The sequence below is a fragment of the Theropithecus gelada genome, chromosome 7b (assembly GCF_003255815.1).
Source record: "Theropithecus gelada isolate Dixy chromosome 7b, Tgel_1.0, whole genome shotgun sequence".
Classification (NCBI taxonomy): Eukaryota; Metazoa; Chordata; class Mammalia; order Primates; family Cercopithecidae; genus Theropithecus; species Theropithecus gelada.
In genome coordinates this window covers 62,844,340-62,870,399 of record NC_037675.1, presented here as the reverse complement: position 1 = coordinate 62,870,399, position 26,060 = coordinate 62,844,340, and the positions used below count along the sequence as shown (strand labels likewise).

The 26,060-nt window shown below is 43.3% G+C and overlaps 1 protein-coding gene across 1 annotated transcript in view; it reads right to left on the bottom strand.

The window, feature by feature from the left end:
* The window catches only part of PRKCH (protein kinase C eta), a 420,060-nt gene that overhangs the window by 45,406 nt on the left and 348,594 nt on the right, over positions 1-26,060 (bottom strand). Inside the window, exon 11 of the mRNA XM_025391616.1 lies at positions 19,488-19,642. Within this exon, the coding sequence (XP_025247401.1) occupies positions 19,488-19,642 (155 nt within the window). The remainder of the gene's footprint in view (positions 1-19,487; positions 19,643-26,060) is intronic.

The following is a 26,060-nucleotide window of genomic DNA, read 5'->3' as shown; positions in this document are numbered from 1 at the left end:
AGTGAAAGAAGTGGGGAGAAAGGTATCTGTCTCTTCACTTCCTTCAGCTCTATGAAATAAAACCACAAATAAAAGCTCACTTATTTCCTTCCATGTAACTTTCACAATTGGTAATTACTTTTACTCGTTTGTGTGCTTACGCTAGAATGCCTGCTTCCTGTGGGCAGTGAGCAGGCCTATTGTGGTCACTGCTATATCCCTAGGCAAAAAATAGGTCTCAATGAACATTTGTTGAATGAGTAAATAAATGACTGAATGCATGGATGGATTAATAAATGAGTGCAAACCCATGAAGTTATGGCTACAGACAAATTTATACTTCATGTAAATATATTAATGTCATACATAAAGGACATAAAACAAGAGGCATAAAGGAAAGGCAATTTCCCCCAATGTGTCTTTGAAACTAAGGTAGTGACTGATGTTAAAAAAAAAAATCTGTTCCTAATGCTTTAGTTACTAAATTTCCAATTTCTTAACGAGAGGAGAATACTCCATCAAAGAAAAATGCTGGAGAAATTCCCTTCCTACAGAGGGACCCCTCTCAATTTGTAAAAACACCCTTTTTCGTTTGGTTCTACCATCTTAAAGAAAAAAAAAGTAGAAATGCAGATACCCCTTTGTAGGATGACCATGCAGTGTACCGTCCAAAATGGGCCTCAGATGGCCAGGTGTGGTGGCTCATGCCTCTAATCCCAGCACTTGGGAAGGCCGAGGTGAGTAGATGACTTGAATTCAGGAGTTCAAGACCAGCCTGGCCAATACGGTGAGACTCCCCATCTCTACTAAAAATAACAAAAATTAGCCAGGCATGGTGGTGAGCACCTGTAATCCCAGCTACCTGGGAGGCTGAGGCAGGAAAATGGCTTGAACCCAGGAGGTGGAGGTTGCAGTGGAGTACCACTGCACTCCAGTCTGGTCAACAGAGCAAGACTGTCTCAAGAAAAAAAAAAAAAAACCCCAATTAAAAAAATGGGCCTCTGAGAGTAAAAGGGGTCATGAAGGGGGATTATGGGAGCAAATTTGGACTTTTCTGGGCAAATGATGACATGGGGTCTGACCTACCTCTTCACCAGGTAAGTTAATCTAAGCTCATTCAAAGTTAAAACAATTTTTAAAATAATTCTTCCATTTAAAGTGTGTTGTTTATTGAACTCTTCTTATCTTGAACTCTGATGAGTTTTTATCTTGAGAATTAATTCTTGCGAAGTAAAGTATCTTGAGCTTCTCCGGTAAGTTTTTGATTCTAGAGTTAAATCTTAAAACACAAAGTATAACACAGGTCACTTTCCCTGATGATATATCAAGTGAGATATTGTGAAAATACTCTGCATGGTAAGCCCTCAACTCTACCTCCTTCTTTTTATGAAAACAGAATATATGGCACAAAGCACAGCTGCCCCTGAGCCATGCTTCAGAGGTAAAGCGCTTTGTAACAGACTCACTTCCTTTCCTAGCGCCACAGAACAAAGATTACACTCAGCCTTCCTGGCCATAAAACCTTCAGTTTTTCCCATTCCTGCTGCCAAAGCTGAAATGCCGAGAAATGCTGGGAACCTGGCCTGTGATTATACACACTTCATATTTTACATTCTGAAACCCCAAGGAATAAGCTGTCGAGAACAGAGTCCTATTTCTTAAATGGCAGTTGAACAGATACAACGCTCAAGCTCTGTTGAGCGCGGCTTAGTATTTGCATAGGCAGAAGCAGACAAAGACTGCACAGATTCTGCCAGTCTGTGGGCACCTTCCCGGCATATGTGGCAGACCTCAGTTAACTTTTCTCACTTATTTCTGTTTTGTTGTTTTTTAACCTTCTGAATTACTCAACCAGATTCTTACAGGAAAAAAAAAAAAAAAAAAAAAAACCACTAACACACATACAAATCAGTCACAAGGAAACTCAGTTACGGCTTCTGACGAGTTTGAACCTGTTTGCAAATGAGAAAACAAAATTTCAGTGTTCTTTAGGCCAAAATAGTATCTACCCTGCTCCCTGGTGCAGCAATAAAATGGACAGCCCCACAGTAATCAGATTTTGGATTTGCTTTTGTCAAAATTTTCCTCCTCAGTTTTGTAAGTTGATTTCACTGCCACAGTGTATTTTTCTCAATTCCATCTTCTGTGTAAGAGTCAAATAAAATAAAATAAAATAAAATTTAAAAAAATAAAAATTTAAAAATAAATACATACATAAAAGCCTGCTTCCCTTCCTCTCCTTCATTCATCCCTTTCCTTCAAGAATCAACCCAAGAGCCACAGATCCCCCAGGAAGGGCTCGAAAGGGTGAATTTCATGACTCGGTGTCACCTGCCTTCCTCTGCTGCTCGGCCCCATTTCTTTGTCAAAGGAGTGTTAAAATCCTCACTGGGTGAACTTGGGAGAGGCAAGCTTCTAGCTGCTTGGATTAAAGACTGAATAACCCCTCTTGCTTCATTTGCAAGATTTGGGGCCGCTCCCACCTGTTCTTAGAGGGCAGGAGCTCATTTTTAATTTTTTCTCTCTTGACAGTATTTGGGACAGTGCCTATAGAGAAAGGTGTTTGAGAACTCCCTGGTGAATAAGCACTCCACTGTGCACAACAGAAGGCACTCTATAACCACGGTAGAAGTATGTGCTGCGACTCTTTAATCCAGTTATTAATAATGACTGGTGCAACTGCTCTACCTGGAGCAGTAGTACCGGAAAAAATCTTTCTTTGTAGCTTGTAACTGCAATAAACATTTATAAGACTGTTGCATGATCTGAAAAAACTAGCAGTTTCTCCAACAAGAGATAGCAGAATTATTTACAGGACTTGAACTGTCACCCACAGGCCCTTCTGATAAAAGAAAAGATTGGCTGGGCGTGGTGGCTCATGTCTGTAATTCCAGCACTTTGGAAGACTGAGGCATGCAGATCACGAGGTCAGGAGTTGGAGACTACCCTGGCCAACACAGTGAAACCCATCTCTACTAAAAATACAAAAATTAGCCGGGTGTGGTGGCATGTGCCTGTAGTCCCAGCTACTCAGGAGGCTGAGGTAGGAGAATCACTTGAACCCGGGAGGCGGAGGTTGCAGTGAGTGAAGACCATGTCATTGCACTCCAGCCTGAGTGACAGAGTGAGACTCCATCTCAAAAAAAAAAAAAAAAAAAGAAAAGAAAAAAAGAAAAGATTGCCTACCTATTACTTTTTTTTAAGGGTTTAGATTTCATCTCTCTAAAGACTTAGGGAAAAAAATCTCTGTTCTTCAAGTAGATAATATACCACCATTTGTTTTTCAACAGGAGACATTCAAATGCAGAGCCTGCATATGCATAGACCATTTCTGGAAGGACATGTAAGGACATGTCTTGAGGAAGAGGAATTGAGAGGCTGGGGACAAGGGTATGAAGAGGATTTAGCATTCACTGTAATCATTTTAGAAGAGCTAAAAATGTCCTTTTTATGTGTATGCATTAATTTACATTTTACAATTAAATTAAAGTGACATTGCTCTTTAGTCAATAAATGATACTGTGTTTCCACCCATCTTCTTATCATTTATCTCCCCACCATGAATTCCTGCAGACAAATGTTGGCTCAGTTGCTAGAAATAAAACAGAAATGAAGACAAGAAAAAAGAAATATTGCCATGCCCTGTGCCAGAAATTGAGGGATAACAAATGAAACGAACAAGAAGAGCTCAAGATATAAGCCCTTACGTAGCCATGACAAATGAGGAAACGTATGAGATGCTTGGTGTTTAATGCTGTACTGTCCTGCATACGTCTCTTCCCTGCCCATCTACTGCCTCTCACACCTCGCTGGCTGATTTCTCTTCTTCCACGACCCACCACTCAGTCCTTTGGCTTATTTCCTTTTAAAAATTTTATCCTCAAAAAAGTTAACACATTCTCACCACAATCAGACAATATAAGATACATAATGAAAAATTAATAACTACTCAACCCATCTCAAACTTTTGTTTCTGTTCTACAACTTTCCCCACATACATGTCTATGTTCAGATGGCTTTTGCTACTACTTTTAATGGGATTAAAATAAGCACACACCCCTCTTTCTTTTTTTCATTTATTCGCCTATCAGGGACAAACCATCCAGGTCAATATATGTAGATCTAATGTATTATTTCTTTTAATTGTTGCAAAATATTCCACAGTATGGGTATAACCATAATTTATTCAACAATTTCCTTATGGAATCTGTCTTTCAAGTAAATTCATTGTTTAATTTCCTCCCCTGGATCACTCTTCTTCTTAACAACCGATAATGTATATGGAGGATTCACTGATGTCAGACACTGGAATAAGCAAGCCACATGAATTAATTTTCACAGTAACCTCATGGAATAGATAGTACTGTCATCCTCATGTAGATGAAGAAACTGAGACTTAGAGAATTAAAGAGTTTGTACAGTATCACAGAATTATAGTACACTGTAGGGGTAAGTTTTAAATCTAAGCTTGACTTCAAAGCCTTGTTCTTAACTGTAAGCCAATACTGTCTCATTTTCATGCTATTCCATGCAATCAACCTGAGTCTGTGGCCACAATCTTAAACATTAGCTGGGTATTTACAACTTTGAGATGGACCATTTGAAGGAGTTCCAGAGGTACCTCTACTTTGACATATCCAAAAGTGATGTCCTTGTCTCCCCCATTCCCACCCCTGTGCTCAGCCCATGTTTCATCTTTGGTAATTCACCCTTGGGCAAGTCACAGATTGACCTGAGAGGAAAATATCCACTTTGCAGAGTGGGCTGTGCACAGAGATCCTTAGTTACGGGATTTATGACTACCTTCTCTATTTTCATGTGCATGTAGAGGCTGAAGCTATACTCTCAGATAGATGCAGGGATTAAATTCCTGAAATCCTCACAACAGGAAACTTTAAATACCCTTTTTTGAGATCACCACACCAATTAACTTTCTACCATGCTTGCTACTCTATAGTCAGCATCAACAATATACAATTAAAGACCAAGGACAGGCATGGTGGCTCACGCTGCAATCCCAGCACTTTAGGAGGCCGCTGTTGGAGGGGTGCTTGAGCCCAGGAGTTCCAGACCAGCCTGGGCAACACAGTGAGACCCCATCTCTAAAAATATTACAAAAATTAGCTGGATGTGCTAGCACGTACTTGTAGTCCCAGATACTTGGGAGGCTGAGGTGGGAGGATGGTTTGAGTCCAGGAGGTCCAGGCTGCAGTGAGCTGTGATTGCACCACTGCACTCCAGCCTGGGCAACAGAGGGAGACCCTGTCTCAAAAAAAAGACCAAGTCTTACCCAAAAGAAGTAACATGAGCTATAATAACATAACTCAGTTCAGTTAGCCAACTGCTAGTTCAGATAGTTCTGATTTCAAAAGAGAAGAATGTGACAAGTCAACTGGATACTGACCCAAGCATCTAGAATGCATAACATGGATGGTTTATGGATTACTGAGAAAATAGTAATCCTGAAGAAACAGCCAGAATGAGCAACTATCAGGCTAATAGCATTTCCTTCGTTCACAGGTAAACTAGATTGGGAGACCCAGACTGACGTCACGTATCTCCACAGCTTTCTTGTAAGAGAGTTGTATTTTTTAAGTCTACCCCTTATAGGTGGTCCAGAATCAGTGAACTGAAGCTACCGGGAAACACTGTTTGAGTCAACAGAAAGGTGAAATTTCCAAAAGTCGTAGATCCCTGAAAATGGAGGAAGCAAGTTCCTCTTTGCCCATAGGTGTTTAAGTACAGAAAAAAAATGACTGCACGGCAGATGTTAGATATTCACGCTTTGAAAGAAGAGGGGTACACAACTTTGAACTCCATTCCAACTTCAAGATTCTAGAATTTTGTCAGTGGAACACAGTAAATTTTGATGCAAATGCCAAGAGCAGGGTAGACCAGCAACTCTGTACACAAAAGTGCAGGCTTACATGGCTACTCCAGAGGTCTGAGGAGCAGTAAAAACGGAGGAGCAAGATGTGAGAGGCCAGGCAGTCAAACTGCCACCTTCCCATTGCTGCACCAGCCACACACCTAGCAAACCAGACACCCCCAGGACACTGTTCTCCAGGGTGTGGGGTAGTTTGCCTGTCAGGTTTCACTAACTTCTCTTTGCAACTCAACTGAGAAATTCATCATGTGGGAGCATTTTCACCAAAGAGCAACAGGGCACTTGTACCTCTTTACATTTGTACTTAGGAAGTTTACAGAAAAGTACAATTTGACATTTGCAAGACAAAGGAAAAAATTCCCCTTTCAGGGACATGCTGCAAACTATTTATTATCAAAGAGTACACTCTAAAACCACAGTGCACTCAGCTTTTTTTCCTGCCAGGCTTAAGTACTGGGATCTAGGAGAAGGATTTGGTCTCAACACACCTCAAAATAGAGCTCCAAGACTAACATGCATGGCTTAATGAGCCAAACGCATGACAACGCCTCGGTCTAATCCGTGGCTCTTCTCTCGTGCCCGTCTACTGTGTGTTCCACTGTAGCAGGAGCAGTTTTCCTGAGGGCTAAAATAATTTCCAGGTAGATTTTGCACTATCAAACCAAATAGCTTCAAAACACATTGCTTAATGTAACAGAAAACACTGAACACGTGTATGAATGAATGACTGTGATGGACTGAATGTTTTGTGTCCTGCCAGAATTCATATGTTGAAGCCCTAAGCTCTAATGTGATCGTATTTGGAGGTAGGGCCTTTGGGAAATAACTGGGGCTAGATGAGGCCACAAAGGTGAGGTCTCATGATGGAATTTGTGACCTTATAAGAAGAGACACCAGAAAGTTTGTACTCTCTCCATCCCCTCACCACATGAGAACACAGCAAGATGGCAGCCACCTAAAAGTTAGGAAGAGAGCCCTCATGAGGAACCAAATTGGCCAGCACCCAGATCTTGGAATTCCCAGTCTCCAGAGCTGTGAGAAATACATTTCTGTTCAAGGAATCCAGTCTGTAGTATTTATTATGGCAGCCTGAGCAGATAAGACAATGACTTTGTGACTTCCATAGAACTGGGTTTTACAGACAAGCAGTGGTCACAGCATGAGGTTGGGGCTTGACAGAACTTAACTGATAAAACAGCAGGTTACCAATTTCTGACATCATGTTGAAAAACATAGTATCACACGAGATCACTTCTAAAATAGCATTTTCACCCAGGTGCAGTGGCTCACGCCTGTAACCCCAGCACTTTGTGAAGCCCAGGTAGGGGATCACTTAAGGTCAGGAGTTTAAGACTAGCCTGGCCAACATGGTGAAACCCCGTCTCTACTAAAAATACAAAAATTAACTGAGTGTGGTGGTGCACACCTGCAATCCCAGGCACTTGGGAGGCTGAGGCAGGAGAATCACTTGAGCCCAGGAGGAGAGGTTGCAGTGAGCTGAGATCAAGCCATTATACTCCAGCCTGGGTGACAGAGTGAGACTCCATCTCTAAATAAACAAACAAACAAACAAACAAATAAATAAGATAGCATTTTTTTAATGATAAAAAGACAACATTTGTTCAATACAGAACATTTGAAAACCATCAAAAAGAAAATAAAAATCACCTATATTACCTCAGACAACCACTGTTGATGTGCTTGGTATTTATCCTCCTGTAATTATTTTTCTCTACAGAAAGTAAAACTGACGGATGGGATGAAATCTTTCTTTGGGTAGTCTCTTCTGATCACAACTGCCATTACACTCATGTAGTCAGTTTAAAGAACCCATCCTCTCATACTGAAAAGGACACTCCTGAGAAGCAATTCTACTTTCAAGACACTCAATAGTTCAATAGTTTCAATGTGGATATCCACAGTCTACAATATCAACACAGAATCACTGGGTGCCTATGGGGGTGTTTGGGGACTAACTGAAAGGGGTACTAAGAAACTTTCTAGGATGACAGAAATGTTCTGTATAGTATTTGGAGTATGGATTACACAATGTGTACATATGTCAAAATGTTTCCAATTGTGCACTTAAGATCTATGAGGGGAACTAGAAAGACAGCACCAATACCTGTCACTGGAACATGTGTTTGATGCTTTTTCCAAAAGTGGTAGCAGACAGAATGTTTAAAAAGTGAACATCACTGAGCATGTACTACATACCAGGCCCTGGGCTAAAGGCTTTACATGCACCTCCACACCACAAACTTAATTCTAACAACTACTCTCAGGTATTTCCAGGACTTCCATTTTACCACTGAAGAAACTGAGGCTTAGAAAGGTAAAGTAACCTGATCAAGATCCCACAACTGAGAAGTGGCAGAACCAAGACTGGAAACACCAAGGTCCATTCTACTCAGGAGCCCCAGCTCTCATCCACAATGCCAGCTCTAAAAGTCGTTAATGTGTGTGCCTTTCCAGGAATCTGTTCTAAGGAAAGAATCAAAGATGGATCCAAATAAATACATATGAGGATGCAAATGCATCACTACTACAGATGTGCAAACATGCTTTTCAGTCAATCAGAGAAACTTTTCAGAAGGCTTTATTTTAAAAAGACTGCTCTGAGTTCTGAGAAAATCATGGGTTTGGGCCAGAATAAGACAATCAATGGGCAGCTCTCCCCAAGCTGAGTGTCATGTCATAGCGCTGTCATGAGGAGCAGGTGGGTTAATGCAGAGAGCTCAGAACAGAGCCTGGCTCACAGTAGGTGCTCAATAAATGGTAGTAATCATAATGTACTCTCAGTCCTAACCTGTCATCTTAAAATAGAAAAAGCATAGACTTTGAGGCGTTGGTCAATTCCATGAACACCTAAGAACATCTAACACTCCTGTCATTGTCCTAGGGGGTGGGCTTGGACAGTCACAGTCCCTGCCCTCATGAGCGCACGTGCTGAGGGGAACAGCCTATGGAAAGCACTAAGGGAAGGGTTCCACAGGATGCCATGGGGGCATAGGGGGTACCTAACCTAGATGGAATCCGGAGGGTAGGGGAGTCCAGGAAAGGCTTCTCAGAGGAGGTGATGACTAAGCTGAGACTGCAAGGATTAGTAGCTGGAAGCTTGGCAAAGAGATGGGGCAGCATTCTAAGCAGAGGAAAATGCGTGGGGAAAGGCCTGATGGGTGAGGGCACTCAGCACCTGCATGGATTCAAAAGGATATCACGGAGTGGCATTGTAGATTCCACCACATACTGTGTTACCTTGAACAAGTCCTTTCACTTCCCAGAGCCTCAAATATAGGATAATGTCACTTACCTTTGTCTGTAAAATAAGGATACAGTTGTCATAGAGAAGCTACAATTGAACAGAGGAGTCTATCCTTACAGGACAAATGCTCAACACATGTGGTTAGCATTCTGTGTTGTGGAAAGGAAAAAAAAAAGGTTTGGGCCCTCGACCCCCATGACACCCGAATTCATCTGCTCCAGCCCACTGGTTCCTCTGCTGCTCCTTGATCCCCCTGCACACTCTCCCTCCAAGGACTCGGCCTAGAACACTCTTCTCCCAGATGTTCACATGGAGCTGTCTCCTCCCATCCTTAGGTCTTTGTTCATCTGCTCAAATGTCCCTTATCAGAGAAGCTTTTAAAAATCTCTATGTCAAACAGTAAATCTTTGTTCCTGAATTTTATATTGCTCTTACCAAGCTTTTATCCACATGCTGAATCACCCTAACATTCAATATATTTTCTTCTTTTGTCCTACTTTTGTCTTCTTTCTATATTTTGTTCAACTACTTGTGATAGAAATTAAGCTCCCTGAGAGGAGGGGGTTTTGTCTGTTTTATTTCCTGTATTTTTTCCAGAGCTCACAGCAGTGTCTGGCACACAGTGAGTGCCCAACAACAAAAAAAATGATTTGTTAACGGAAAGAACAAACACCCCAAGCTCGAGGGCAGCACCTGCCTTTATTTTTCTTTTACTCCCTGAGAGCCTGACAAAGTTTTGCATTGGGTCGACTTGTCATAAACATTTGTTTAACTGTACAATTCAATTACTTTTTACAAATGGTTGTGTTCACTTAATATATAAAGATTAAATGACTGTATTTTTCTTGCTCAGCAAATAAATCCAAGATTGTCTGTAATTATAATGAAGCAATTCGTTGCTTGGTCAATTTGGTGGGAAGAAGAGGAAAACTGGTGGCCTGGTTTCATTAGCTGGTGAAAGCCACTAACACATTTATCAATTAGTTCCAAATAGCCACAGCCTTCACTGATGAAAAGGCCAAACCCTGATGATGCCAAACCAGGATGAGCATTCTGGTTTAATATATGAAGTACAGAAAAATGATCAAGGTGTCCCAGGGCTTAAATTTCTATCTGTTATAAAGTTGGGTCCTTTGAGAAACTGCATTACTGGGATTACACCCTCAGGATGTTCACCCCACTAATGGTCTGAAAAAGTTCTTGAATCTCCTCTCAAATTAACCATCAAACATCTGCTTTAATACCAGAAGGCGTAAACTCAAAATGAGGTCAACTGCTTCCCCTAAACATTAGAAACTGTTGAAATTGAAACAAAATGCCAGAGTCTAGTCTTCGGGTTGTACAAACTGTCACATATGCCCTAGGACTTCCTAAAAAAATTATCTCAAGGGTTTACGGTAAGTACATGGTAAGTATATCAATCACTTGCCATTTCAAAATATTGTGGAAATACAGAGAAAATGATTTGGTTTCAAAGAAAAGCATGACCAGAGTTAGTTTACTACAGAGACTAGTCTTCAAAAGGTTGATTTTTACAAGCTAAAACTCCAATTTCTATGAAGAATTACCTGTTATTCAGGCAGTGTCTTGAGGATAATTGCTGCCTATGCCTATGGATACAAAGAAATCCCAAATCAGGTGACAGCACATATGCAAAGATAACCTCTTACATTGACATGGCATGTTCCAAAAAGCATTTGCATTTGCACTTCCATCTGATTTGAGTTTTACAAGGACCCTGCTGGGAAGCTATGTCAATGGCACCCCCACTGTACAGATGGGCCAAAGGGCTAGGGGCATTCAGCAACCTGTCCACATCCCCAGGACCAGGGCTGGGTCTAGTATGCAAAGCTTCTGAAAACCACGTCCAGCATTCTTTTAGTAGGAAGAATACATGCAGCATCACACACATACTTTAAAGTAAGTGATCTTTTTCTACACTTTTATGGAATTGTATTTTTAATAGACTGGCACTTTGGGGATACTTACTCTAAATGATGAACATACCAATTGTTTCTATAACCCTGGAGCCAAATTTAGGCAGATTTCTAATGGAGTCTGGTTCCCCAGGGTTCTATCCTTGACTCGCACGGTTCCATTTAAGAGACTCCTATTGGGTGACCTCATCCAGTCTTGTGGTCTCAACTAACAGCTATGTCCTGATGACTTACAAATATTTAATTTCAGCCCATTCTCTTCACTGAGCTTCAGACTCCTATCCCCCTGCCCACGGAGCATCTCCACTGGAGAATGCCTCAGGTAGCTGTCATACAACCTTTCTAAAACTTCTTCCTCTTTTGCCTAGACTTCTTCCCAGGCACATGATCTCTCCTAGCTAATGGTACTGCCATCCACTCAACCTTCTAGCTAAACACCTGGAAATGATTTCCGGTTTCTTTTTTACCCTGAATCCACCCAAATATTAAGTCCTATCAGCTTTACTTGCTATTATCTCTTATGCCTTTCTCATCAGCTGTACCATCACTGTCTTAGTTCAGGTACTTGGAACACAGAAACTGCCTCAAAATGAACCTCTCCCCTGCAACCTGGCTGCTACTTACCATGCGTATGTCCAAACATGCCATGCCCCCGCCCGCACATAAATGTAAAATATAAGCCCACTCATGTCATAAAACCTGCCGAGAATTCTTCAAAGGTTACCTGTTCCATAAAGCCCAGACTCCCTGGCATGGAATTTGTGTCTGACACGGCAAGTTTTCTATCAAATAATGATTCTCTCCCTTCTTAATAATGGAATGCTGATTTTTAGCTGGAACATGGCCACTTGTAATACTGTATTTCTTGGCCTTCACTGGAGCTAGATGCAGCCATTATGATCAAGTTCTGGCCAATTCCATGGTCAGTACTGTGTGGAATTCCAGGAGACCCCTTAAAGGGAGCTGACTCAGTTAGGAGGAACGCCCTCTGGCCCTTCTTACTACATGGAACTGGAATAGAGAGATGATTCCTAGTTCTTCAGCAACCATTTAGACAAGGAGGTGACCCTGTCTTCAGCAGAACAGAAAGCACAGAAATCTGGGTTGCAAAATGAATCCATGGAGCTTCCATGGCGGGGCTGGACTACCTACCTCCAGACTCTTCACATGAGAGAGCACTGTTCATCTGGCTTACGCCACTGTCATTTTTATGTTTCCTGTGATAGGCAACGGAGCCAAGTCCTAAGTGACCCAGAATTCAAACATCTCAAGAACAGTAAGTGCTTAACACTTCATTTCTGCTGCCTCCTCTAGCCTGCCCTTTTCCCATGCCTCAAACTTCAGGCTCTAGTGCTACCAAAGTTCCTGCTGTTTTCCACTTTAACTACACATTCACCACACTTCTCTGCTTTGCTCAAACTGGCTCCCCTACCTAAATACCCTCCTTATCTTTGTTTAACTTTTAACTCTTCACACTCAGCTCAGGCCTCACCTCCTCCAGGAAGTTTGCCTGAACATCCATCTCAGGGCAAGTGGCCATTCTCTCTGCTCCTAAAATACCCTGGGCAAGCTCCAGTTTTGGAACCCAGCTGCCATGACTTATTAATGGTTATCTCTCTTACCCCACAGAAAGTGCCTCAAAGGGCAGACATCGCATCTACTCATCTTGTATCTACACCTCCTAATGCAACATCTGGCACTAAGTGGCAGCTCAGGAGATACGTTCTGATCTCGACTGGATTTTCCTCACTGCAATGGAGTAAACAGGGTTGAATGCCTCAAAATGTCTTGATTCGCTCTTCATGTCAGCTCTAAGTTGAAGGCTGAAACAAAATTTTCTAGCCATACTTTTGTTTTCCTGGAGATGGAGAGCAAACAGCAGATGAGTCATCCGAAGAGAATATCCACTACGAGAAACAATTTTTGGACGTTTCAGACCTAAAGTTCCTCATCTGTAAAAGAGAGCTTGGCCCTTAGCAACCTTTGAAGTCTCCTCTGGCTCTAATATTTTATAAACCCATTGTTGAGTACAAATGCACAGACCTAGACACAGGGAACTCACTGTAAATAGACGGCTCCTCCAGGGACTGGTAACATGACCGGCCTTACCTAACCTTCAAATAAATTATTTACAAGGAGTGTCTACTAAAATCTTGGAGTGATCAGCTGACTGAACACTGTAGGATAATAAAATGCCAAGTGAGGTAAGATGGGCTTCCTAGACTCCAGCCAGGCTGGCATGCTCTAAAAACCCCTGACCTTGCCACACTCCTTCCTGTTACTGGGCATCTATCTGCGTTTGCTGTTTCTTCTGTCTCAAATGCTCCTTCCTTCCCTCTTTACTGTGACCTCAGCTCAAGAGTCACTTCCTTATAAAAATCTTCTGTCTTTCCCTAACTGGGTAGAATCACCCTATTCTAGGTTCTCATTCATTGCATTGTATTTCTCCTCTTCATAGCACTGGTCATGGTTGCTACTTTTTATTGGTATAATCATTTGATTGACATGTTTCTCCCTCACTGGATGATACCCTCCACTGGCGAGTATTTTTTTTTTGGCTCATCAGTACATCCATATCCTTGGCAGAGGTTTGACGCTCAACAAATACTTGTTAAAAGATCTCTAGAGGCTGTGCAAGGGCGCAGAACAGTGGCCGATGAGTTTCACTATGGGGAAAGGGAAGACTCCATTTGAGGGAAACGCTGAGCTACTCTAATCAGCTGGAAAGCTCTGAGCTCTCCATCATATCCTTGAAGAAGCATCTTGGGAGTCAGGAATGGTGGTCACTTTCTGGTGAGAGTTGAAGAGCCGTCACTGAATGAGGCCATCATGGCACAGCAAGGCATGACAAGCTAAGTAAGAGAGGAGACAAGCACATGACTAAAAAGCTCAAAGAGCCAGTATCAGTCCCAGGTGACGGCTCACAGCCAAAGTCTGATGTGAAAGTGACTAACACGCTGAGCATTCCCATGGCTGGCATGTACTGAATAAACAAGGACTATACAAACGACAAATGACAATTTGTAGCAGTCTCTGCGGTATGCAGATCAACAGAGAAGAGACCTACTTCTTGCAGCAGAAGGAATAATGTTAGCAGATGACAAAGGGAAACCAGAGTTGTTAAATTTTACTTTCATCTTTATCTAAAAAGATTTTTCTCACTGGAATGAGTAGAATGAATACAAATACAGAACTGAATTCCAACAGAGGTGAGGTGACAGTAAGAGCCCAAAATTCCAGGCTCAAATGAAAGACATCTGGGGGACTCAAAGTCTGCTGCTAAGAAATACTGAGGAGTAAGAGAGGCCCCAGGAGGTGGGAATCAGAGAGAGATTGCCACAGTTTTCCAGAGGGGAAGAACTGCAGAGAGAGCGAGAGAGCGTACAGTAACTCGTGCATGTAAAATCCATCACTGGCCACAATTTTTTGTTTTGTTTGTTTGTTTTTTTGAGACAGGGTCTCACTCTGACACCCAGGCTGGAGTGCAGTGGCGCAATTTCAGCTCACTGCAACCTACACCTCCTGGGCTCAAGTGATCCTCCCATTTTAGCCTCCCGAGTAGCTGGGACTACATAGGTGTGCACCACCATGCCCACCTAATTTTTGTATTTTTTATAGAGACAGGGTCTCCTCATGTTGCCCAGGCTGGTCTTGAACTCCTAGACTCAACAGATCTGCCCACCTTGGCCTCACAAAGTGCTGGGATTATAGGCATAGGCCACTGTGCCTGGCCCCAACACACAAATTCATTTGGAAACAGATCACTTGTGAATTCTTAGACCAGGAAGTGATGCTCACAGACAAGGCCAATTGCCAAGCAAGGCTACGCCCAGCTGAGTTATCCAGAGTCAGCGAGGCACCTGTGGACCCTCATGAACCTTGAGAAACAAGAGCTAGATGATGTTGGCAATTGGTATATTCACCGATACCTCAACTATGTTCAGAGACTAGCTTAACAGGGCTTAATCTTGGGAATGAGATTGTTACTCTTCCCAAATTCTGAATTTTTAAAAGAGTCAAATTAAGTAGACATTTTTCTCTCAATCTGAGGAGAAATCAGCAGTTCAAAGTTGAAAAGTTAATGTGCCACGTAATCATGGGAGTAGAACGCAGCATGTCAGGGTTGGCAGTCAGCCTCTGTGGGGCAAAAGCTTCCTCTGTGGGCCACATCTGCAAAATGGGATGGCGAAATACCACGGGAAGCATTTGCAGCTTTTGGGGTAAACACTAATTACCATGCACCCAGCATGCCAACAACTGCATAAGGCACAAAGCAGTCAGACTCATGAGTTGAAAACCCTGTGCTGGAAAGTGCTGTGTGCCCAAGTGTAACATGGTGAGGAGGAAGTGAAATTTAAACTGTGCCCTTCTATAAACTATTCCTCACCCAACATATTTCAGATACAGTATTCCACACTTCGTCAAAAACAGCAAATCAAATGTGTGCTGGCTGGCTTCAGGAGTTTGGGGTTGAAATGTCAATGACAGCTGAGTTTCCCTTTAATACAGCTGATGAAACACGCTGAAAGATGTTTGGTCAATGGGATGCATGCCCCTTTGTTTTCCTAACTTTTCTGTAGGGCTTGACTCTGGAAAAAAGTCAACACCATGAGTAAATTATTCATGAGCGCTGTCTGGCCTCCCCAATTGGCCAAGAAGCCCAGGACAAAAGAATGAATAGTCTTTTTTTCCCCTTAGGAGAATTGACTTGGTGACTGCCTCCTTCCCAGCCTACTCTTCTTGGTTTCTGGGCCACAGCAGGTTCCAGACCCTCCAACCAAAGGCAGAGGGGCAGGCCCTTCCCTTGCTGAGTCTCCCAGGAACTGGGCTTTTGTTCCTCCACAAGATACAAGTGAATACATCTGAGAATCAGGGTCACAACACAAGTCGGAACGCGTGCAAACATTACTGGTCTGTGTCCTCTTGCATAGGCACAGGCAGCTAAAGAAGAAATTCATGTCAGAGGAGCCTAAGGTACTACCTTCTGAAGCCTTCTTTAACAGTGACTTGCACATGGTATCATCTTTTATTTGCTGGAAAATAAACACCTCTCTCCCTCCCTTCCCTCGAAGAACCCAAACAAACAAACAACAGCTCTATTTGGATAGGTCAGAGGCATCTTCTAAGGAGATTATTTTTTAGCTCTGATAAAGGGCTTTCTGGGACACGTATGATAAACGAGGCTGTCTGATACTCCCAGGTTTCTCACTGGGCTCTTGTATCAAATCCACACCCTCTGTGACCTAAATGTGCCCTTTACTGTGTGTAAAGCCAAGGACTTGGCTTTCAAAGTCTTATCCTTAAGACTGTGTTCCCAGCCAGTATACTGAATGGAATTAAATTATCCTGTGAAATAAGTCCACGGGATAAAAATAGCATTTGAATCTATCCTAATTAAATGTGTTCCCTTCAAAGTCAACCATATCAGTTAGAGCCTGAACATGGGATTCCAGTCCAAGAGTAAATTAAAATCAATTCTCAGAATCGAATCCCAGATACCATGAATTGAAATAAAATTTGTCAAGATGGGGGCTGACACTGCTTCACCAGAAACCACATCAAGTTACAGTGTCTACCCACCCTATTTTGAGACAAATGAGACAAGGAGACTGAGGGGCAGTAACATCCAATGCAGGAAAGCAAGCTCGCTGCTCGGCCCAACTCAAAGCCTCTGAGGATTCAAGAAAACTTGAGATAAGACGGAATTGCTTTTGCCCACTCTACCTTATTTTCAGGAACTGAAGTGGTCCTATCACCAAAAAGGACTAAGAAGCTGACTCTGTAGTGTACGCTAAATCCTCAAGTCTCCCCTGAGGAGAAGCGGAGCCCAGTGGTTAGAACGATGGTTTGAATTCTGACTTCACTACCAGTTACCAGTCTGGTGATGAAGTCTTTGGAAGACCTAACTATTCATCTGAACAATGTGGATACTATTACTGTTATAAAATAATATTGTTAGAAGAATTAACAGAGGAATGCAAGGGAAGAGCTGCTCCTGTAACAAGTGTTCGTTTTATTGATTTATTGATTGATCAACACACAGGGTCCGCTCTGTCACCCAGGCTGGAATGCAATGGCACAATTACAGCGCACTACAGCCTCAACCTCCTGGGCTCAAGCAATTCTCCCACCTCAGCCTCCCAAGCAGCTACGACCACAGGTGCTGCCACCATGCCTGGCTAATTTGTTTAATACATATGTGTATATATATATATTTTTTTTATAGAGATAGGGGTCTCCTCATGTTGCTCCGGCTGGTCTCAAACTTCTGGGCTCAAGCGATCCTCCCCACTCAGTGTTCCAAAGTGCTGGGATTAGAGGTGTGAGTCACCACACCCAGCCCAAGTGTTCAGTTTAGGTCTTGTTGTTAATATTATTTTGATCTGCAACAGAAGTCCCTGTCAAGTAGGTGAGTCATTACTTACATGCAGTTTTTAACCTACATGTGGAAACGTCTCTCTTTGGGGCAAGCGGAGTGGAGATGGCTGGATTAGCCGCAGAGAGGAGAACAAAAATGGAACTCACTGCCCAGAGTCTGATAGCACAAGGAGGACGCTTAATTCCTTTCACCAACAGAGATCATACCAGCAACCTCCACAAATCATACACTGGGAAGAAAGTGGAGAGTGGGAAAAAAATGCTCTCATCTCCACAGCCTGGTCAAGAAAGCTCAAAACAGGCTGCCTAATCAACCTGCAGCAGCCCCGTGACCTAAGAACGAGCAGAGATCCTGGACTGCATTCAAGCAGGTGGCTCCGACTGCCCTTATCCAGGCTGGTTCCCAGCTCTGCACCCTCCTCCCTCCTGCACGGTGCCATGAGGCTGTGATAAATGCACTGTACGAAGTTGAGGTCTGGGGGACCTGCACTGAGAACGAATTAGAGGAAGTGACTCTGTGGTGCCTGCCATGCCTGCTGTGCAGTGCTTGCCTTCCCACTTCACTCCAGCACCAACCACCAGCCCTACTGCATTCTCTCTAGGAGACTTACTACTTGTTCTCTTCCTGTTTTGACTCCCACAGTATTTAAGAATATTCACTGTTTTTAAAGCTATTATAATTTAATAATGATGTCAATACTATCATGAGTTTATGAAAGGAACTGCATTTAACAAGGTTAATAAATAGCAAATTTCAATCAGGAAATCCTTTACTTTGGCATTCATGCCCCTAATATATGAAAATTTTTCTCTAAGGAAAGCAACAATTGCATCTTAAGAGAAAAAGAGTTTATGTGAGCTGGGGGCAGTGGCTCACACTTTAGGAGGCCAAGGTGGGAGGACTGCTTGAGGCCAGGAGTTCAAGACCGACCTAGCCAACATAGCGAGACCCTGTCTTAAAAAAAGAAAAAAAATAAAAAAAACAATAAAAAAGAAAAAAGAGCATATGTGGCAATTAGGTTATATGATTTAAAGAGTAGAAGGACACTGACAGCAGAAAAAAAAAACAGGAAAATTTAAGAATAAAAATTGTCTAACATTCACTATTACATTTCTCACTGTCTCTGACCTTCTCTCTGACTAAAGTTACATTTGATATTTATTGAATTCTGAGACTTAACAACATCAAGCAGATTTGGAGTCCATTCAAAGTATGGTATATTATGATCAAAAGATTGTGTGTCACAAAATGGAGAATCAAATAATATTTGGGAGGGGGCTACACACGGAAGATATTATCATGCAGGACACTGCTCACGAGCGGCTCACCTAGTTCCTGACTGGTGAGCCATGCTCCACATGACTGTGATTCTTCTTATAGCAACTTAGAGCAGGTTAGCCACACCCTTTAGTTAAGGTGTAGATTCTTAAAATGGAATAGAATCATGGTTAAGGGATTCACTTCAAATGTTAAAATGAAAAAAAAGAGAACAACACTGTGTTTAGCATCTTGCAGGGCTTGGCTATGACAGGTCCTTAGTAAACCCTGGCTGAACCAATTGATGAATAAAGAGTCTCTTCTGAGCCTCTGGGGCCTATTTTATGAATACCAAGTGGGGCAAATTTTAGTTTGGAGGCAGTGTTTATTACTGTCATTCATTTATCCTAATGGATCCTTGGAACCTTTGTGAGGCCTGGGCAACATAGCAAGACCTCTGTCTCTACAAAAAAATTAAAAATTAGCCAGGTGTAGTGGTGCGTGCCTGTAGTCCCAGCTATCTACTTGGGAGGCCAAGATGGGAGGACTGCTTAGCCCAGGAGGTCAAGGCTGCAGTGAACCATGATTGCGCCACTGCACTCCAGCTCAGGCTACGGAGTGAGACCTTGCCTCAAAAACAAAAACAAAAACAGAAACAAAGCTTCTGTGAATTTAATTCCAAAAAAGGTTTCAACTGATTATCATGAGAAGTGGAAGGATGGATCATGCCAGGAGAGTGGAGGAGGCAGCGAATTAGAAGTGAGGGCAGCAACCAAAACTCACCTATAGATGATTCCTTTATCATGGAGGAACATGAGAGCCGAAATGATTTCTGCAGCATAGAAGCGAGCTCGTGCTTCATCAAAACGACGAGACTTCTGAATGTGGAACATCAAGTCACCCCCATTCACAAACTCCATCACAAAAAACAGACGATCCTGAATACAAACACAAGAGAGGGTCCAATGTGGTGTAGCAATTAACCTAGAGCTCCATCAGCATCATATTGCCCAGGGCTGTGGCACAGAGAGGAGACTGTCAAGTGGATGTATTCCAGGAAACATCCTGACCATGGGTCAGAGTGCAGCGCAACAGGTCTGGTGGGATTAGAGCCCTGGGGCGGAGCAGCACCTGGATATCCTGTAGTTAGTTCCACACAGCCTTGAATTGCTACATGAAATCAAAAGTACAGAAGGCATCAGAAACCTTTGATTCGAATTCCAGCTCTGTTCCTTAAAGGTCAGGTACCTGGAGAGAGAATGTAAATCGAAAGGTATATGCCTTTAATCTGGAACATGTGGGGTTAATTATCCAAAGTAAAGGACACCTAGTAGGTGCTCTAGTTCTCACAAGTGGGCAGAGAACAATCACAGAAAAAGAACACCCCTTTAGACAAGTCAGTCAAACAGATGTGGAGGCCGGGTGCAGTGGCTCCTGCCTGTAATCCTAGCAATTTGGGAGTCCTATGTGGGTGGATCCCTTGAGCCCAGGGGTTCAAGACCAGCCTGGGCCACATAGTGAGACCTTGTCTGTAGGAAAAAAAAAAATTAGGCAGGAGGATCACCTGAGCCTGGGAAGTAAAGGCTGCAATGAGCTGTGGTTGTGCCACGGCGCTCCCACCTGGGCGACAGGGGTAAGACTCCTTCCTCCAAAAAAAAAAAAAAGGCAAATGACAGCCTCATGGTAGCATCCACATTAGAAATACCACTCAGTCCTTCAAAAGACTGAGTCAAGAGTGGGAATGTAGAAATGAGCGAGATGCCATCTCCCCTTTAAATGACTCTCAACCTAGCAGGTAAAGTGGACTCTTAAAATAAAAGTCACTATGGAGTCTACTAAGTACTATGCAAGTGGTGTGAATAAAGTGCTATGGAAATCACGACTGCTTCATGAAAGAAATGTGTAGGTCTCATTTAAAAAGTGATCCAAGATTTATCTAAGTGTAAAACGTTTTGCTTCAAGCACCTCTAAGATCAATGGGTTTCCTCACTCCTTCCTGTGACATTTATGAAATTCCTAATTAGCTGGTGCTGAGTTTGGATGCGAGATCCAATAGACAGTAGAGCAGACACAGCCTCTCCCCATACAGAGTTTGGTGTGAGAAACACATTACTCCAAAAAGAAAAAAAAAAAAAAAAAAAAAGTGACACAAACAAATCGACAAATTCTGGTAAATCCTGTGAAGGAAAAGTGGAGGAAGTGTGACATCTGGTCACCTGCCTGGGGGTCAGACAATGTCTCTGAGCAAGTGAAACGTGAGCTAAGGCCCACAGGATGAGTGCCATTGACTTGGGACCCGTGATACCATTTTGTGGGATTAGAGATTATTTTGTGCGGAAATTGGTATTTTTACCAAAGGATGCAGATATGCATAACCTATCTTTATTTTGAGGGGAGACAGGGTCTTATTCTTTCACCCAAGCTGAAGTGCAGTGGCGCGATCTCGGCTCACTGCAGCCTTGACCTCCAGGACTCAAGCAATCCTCCCACCTCAGCCTCTCGAGTAGTTGGGACTACAGGCATATGCCACCACGCCCGGCTCATTTTTTTTGATTTTTAGTAGAGATGGGGTCTCACTACATTGCCCAGGCTGGGTTCGAACCCCTGAGCTCAAGCAATTCTCCCACCTCAACCTCCCCAAGTGCTGGGATTACAGGCGTGAGCCACCACACCCAGTCTTGAACCTGTCTTTATTTGTGGTTGTAAGTGCCACTGGCTTTGCACAGGGTGTTTCCACACATTCACAGCTGAACAATGGGCAGAGCATGGTGCGTGCTCCTGCTCAGCTCCCACTGCATCCCTGGTGTAACCACGCAGATCCCTATCAGAAGGAAGCACGGCTTGTGACCTCATATGCCCTATTTTAACTAACTCTTTAATTAGAAGGAAAAAAAATCCCCTGAATTTATTAAACACTTCTTTCTGCTAAAAGTGAAGCAAGAATTTAATAGTGAAGAAGGAATGGCAAGATTCACAAAACAAAAACCACCACCACCAACACAACTCTTCAGGTTGGCCAATCTAAGCCAACAGGCAAACTATGTAAATACAGCAAGCCATCTGACTAAGCTGCTGGCATTCATTTGAGGGTGACTGACAAGGGGAGAGGCAGAATTGGGTGGGACAAGCTTTGATGAGCAATGGCTGTCCTGTATTTTCTAAATGGGAAGGATTAAGGTGGAATTAGCAGGTTAGCAATGGGGTGGGCAGGGGATATACACACACAGGAAACATCCCAAAAAGCTGCATCTGCATAGTAAGTTTTTATGCCAATGCTGTGGCTGTCCATTTGGAGGGATGGCCACAGACAGCCTGAGGTAAAAACTAAGGTGAAAAGCCACCCTGAACCATCTCTGGGCAAGGAGGTCAGTCTTACATGTTTTTGTTAACCAGCCTGTTCATCTTCCTCGTGGATCTGAGTGGCAGTCACATGAATTCCAATTGCTCTGAACACCTGGCTACTGGAACTGGGTCAGTGGGGAAGTGGCCACTCCTTAGGCTGCTATAAGTGGCGCACTTGGCAAGAGTTTTAAGGCAGCAGGCATCGAAAGCCTAAAGTCTAAAAGCCAGGGTGTGGGCTAAATTCCAGATCTGGGGGGAGAAAACCCTGCCCTCTAGTCTTGCTTCAGCCCAGCCCCATCCACAACCCTGGAGGCAGATTCTCAGATAATGCACAGACTCCGGCAGATTCACCTCTGCTACACAGTGAGGGACCATAAGCTTTAGAATTCCGGAAAGATGGGTTCTGCTGTACCTGTTTCTTTTCATTCAGAGTCTCATTTCTAACCTCCTGTCTGGCACCACCTGGAACACAGGGTGTAATTCACAGCCCTCAAGCTATGAGCAACTCTTGAAGCAGACAGGAGACATAGGCCAGCTGAGACACGATGACAACTTAATGCAGAGTACTGGTCCATCCTATCAAAGACCTCAAATAATGTCACCAGGCATAAAAACAAAGATATGTTTATCAACAAGCAAAATGTTTTTGCTGTGAGGAAACCCTCTGTTGACCTGCACTTCTGTTCACTCCATTTTAAAATGTTTGCTGCAGAGAGGGAAAGATTTGGCAGCAATTTCTCCAAGATTACTTTTGAAGAGAAGGAGATAAATGACAAAAAATCTCTAGTGTTTAGAAAAGAAGATGCAGGCCGGGCGCGGTGGCTCATGCCTGTAATCTCAGCACTTTGGGAGGCTGAGGCAGGCGGATCACTTGAGGTCAGAAGTTCAAAACCAGCCTGGCCAATGTGGTGAAACCCTGTTTCTACTAAAAGCACAAAAAAATTAGCTGGGCGTGGTGGCATGCACCTCTAATTCCAGCTACTCGGAGGCTGAGGCAGGAGAATCACTTGAACCCTGGATGCAGAGGTTGCAGTGAGCTAAGATTGCGGCATGCACTCTGGCCTAGGAGACAGAGGGAGACTGTCTCAAAAAAAAAAAGGAAAGAAAAGAAGACCCATACATCATCAGGTGGTGGTGGGGTGAGGAGTCATCATCAGACATAAAATTATATTAAGTATGTCCTTTTTTTATTTTTAGTAGAGACGGGGGTCTCACTATATTGCCCAAGCTGGTCTCGAACTCCCTTCGGGCAAGTGTGCAATAAGTGACAGCTGTTGCTGAAGCTGCCGATGCTTGTGCTCTCACGTAGGTATTTTTCAGTTTAAAAAAAGATCATAAATGTGAATGTGCAGAGTGATTTTAGTTATAGCCAAAAATGCAGATAGATGCATAGAAAGGATAAAAAAGATGGCTATAGAGTGACAGAAGTCAGTTTTTTGTTGTGGGATAGGGGGTGACATTTCCTCTTTATACTTTTCGGTATCTTTCAAGGTTTCTATGATGAGTGTGTATTACTCTTGCAATTAGAAGCAAACTAAAGTCACATGTGCTTCCTCCATGTTTTTCTTATTTTCATCTGAAAGATGGAAGATAAGACATGGGAAAGACACAGTTGTGAGGCTGTTTGAGAGAGCCCTTGTTTAGGCAATGGGAGTTGGAAAGCAGCTACAAAAAGAAACTGTTGCATCCCCGCTGCCCATTATTAAGGGACACGAGTAACCACCCATGTCCCATAATGGCCTTTCTGCTGCCTGAAGTAACCAGGCCATTGGGCTTGTTGGAACGGCATCCACATTGAGAATCGGCTGGCTCGGTTCGAGTCCCAGCGGCTCCACTTGGAGCCTGGTGCGCAGGCTTTACAGCATATACTACAGATTGCAGAGATCGTCTGTGGTTCCTTTAAGGTTCTGAACAAGACAAATGTTTACTAAACACACACATGGTATGCTAGGGACTGAGTAAGGACCCAGCCTCCTAAAACTAATATGACTCCACACTGCTCGCAGGAAGCTCACGGACATGCAGGCACAGCATATCACCACAGTGTGTTAAGTGCAGTGGAGGGGAACAGAAGGTGTTATGGGGACACCGAGCAGGGACACTGAGCAGCCTGGAGGTGGAATTTGGCAGGTGGGGTTTGTGGGGGAAGCTTCTAAGAGGAGCCAATTCCCCAGCCTAGAAGGATGAGGGCATGCAAGTCAGGCTGGAGTGGCGACTGAGGCGGGAGGTGTCAGGAAGACTGTGCCGCTGAAGTGTAAGATGTCAGGCAGATAGGAGGGACTGCAAAGGCAGGCAGGTTGTCAAGCGCTGGAGTGTGTGAGTGTGAGGCTTCGCTGTAACTGTACTGCTATTTTCAAAATGAAATGCAGAAAAAGCAAAAAGCTACTTAGGGGTGCTTTGTTTCACTCCATCTCAGGTTACCCACAAATGAGACGTGCAGGGTCTCAGCTGCCATTAATAAACATGATCACTCACTACTGGTCTCTACTAGAATTATAAGCCCAGTGCCTGGAGTAAAACAGGTGCAGCTATGGTGCTTGGCTTGAAAAAGACTTCAGTAATATTGGAACTTGCCACATAGAATAAAACGACATCAGCTACAAAAGCAAATCATTCCAGCAAAATTTTACCCCTTTGGAATTAATTCCAAAGGAGTAAAACTTTTCACATTTAGTGGATGCCCTTTACAAAGCTAAGACCTGTATTTGAAGTTCTGAAAGGAGGCAAAAGATAACCTCTCACCTACAGCTCTACTCTCAGTCTGTGCTATTTAAGAATTAGTATCACTGATGACTCGACAAACACCAAATCATGCTTCACAAATTCAACTGTGAAGCAACTAGGTGAAGCATTTTTTGGAAATCCTGCATTTAGGGAGGTACTGGAAGATGGATTATGGTTGTAGTGAGTCACTCCTATGGCAGAGAGGAGTTTCCCAAATCCCACTCTAGACAGAGATGGCAAAGATGACTGTTTCAGTATTTAAATCTGTGCATAGAACCATTTTGGTTTTTTTAAAGCCCAATTTCCTAGAAACTGAGCCTGCACATCTGTACAGCCTTACCTGAGGCTTTTGGTTCTGTCAGGTAAAGTCTGCCCTGACTTGTGTGGTAGGAAATCTCAGGGTCAGGAAACCGGTTTAACATCACTTCTAAAACCCTTTGTCCCTGCTCCTCTCTTTTGTCCCTGATTCAGCCAACCACAAATACAAGTCATTAACATGGGGTGATGAACACCTGTGGGAGTGAAAGCAACTCAGAAATCCCTTTGTCCCATACCCGGTGTGGGAGGCCAAGGAGCTGCTGCCTGGTAAATACAGAATTCCTGTCATCACTTGCTCTGATGACACTGACCTGCTGCAGTCTGGGTCCACTCTCTGTCCTGGCTATCAGTTCAGAACTATTCCTTCCCCAGGCCCAAGGGGCTAAAAATATCCCCTGAATAATGGTTGTCAGTATAAGTAGGGTGCATTCCCTAAGGTTCCCTCATTAAGGGCTGTTGGATAGAAGTTAAAGCTGATGGGCAATTTGTATGAACCAGAGACGTAATACCTGGGTGGATGAAAGCGCTATGCCAGGATGATACAAGTGACAAGATAATGCTACCTCAGGAAAGTGACTGGAGAGCAAGCATGGACCAGGGCAAGATCCTGTAGGGTCACTGGGGCAAACATCTTTGGAGGCATCTGTTCAGCTCATGGTGATCCCTTCCTCAGCATTTACCCACTCTCCGGCCCAGCCCCATGGGTAAATGCAAGCATCTGTGCACAACCAGTTAGATCGAGCTGCGCCGGTCCAGAGTCTCTTTTCCAGAAAACTGAAACTGAGATAAAAAGCTTTTAATTTAGTCTGGGCTGTGTGCAGGAACTGAGGAAACATGGGTTAGGAAACGGAAACTGCTTTTGCAGTGTAAATGTGGGAAATGCCTAGGTATAACAGAGTGGAGAAAAACTGGGTGGATGGATGAATGGACAGGTGGATGCGTGAAGGAGAAGAATGAAGCAGAAACATAGAG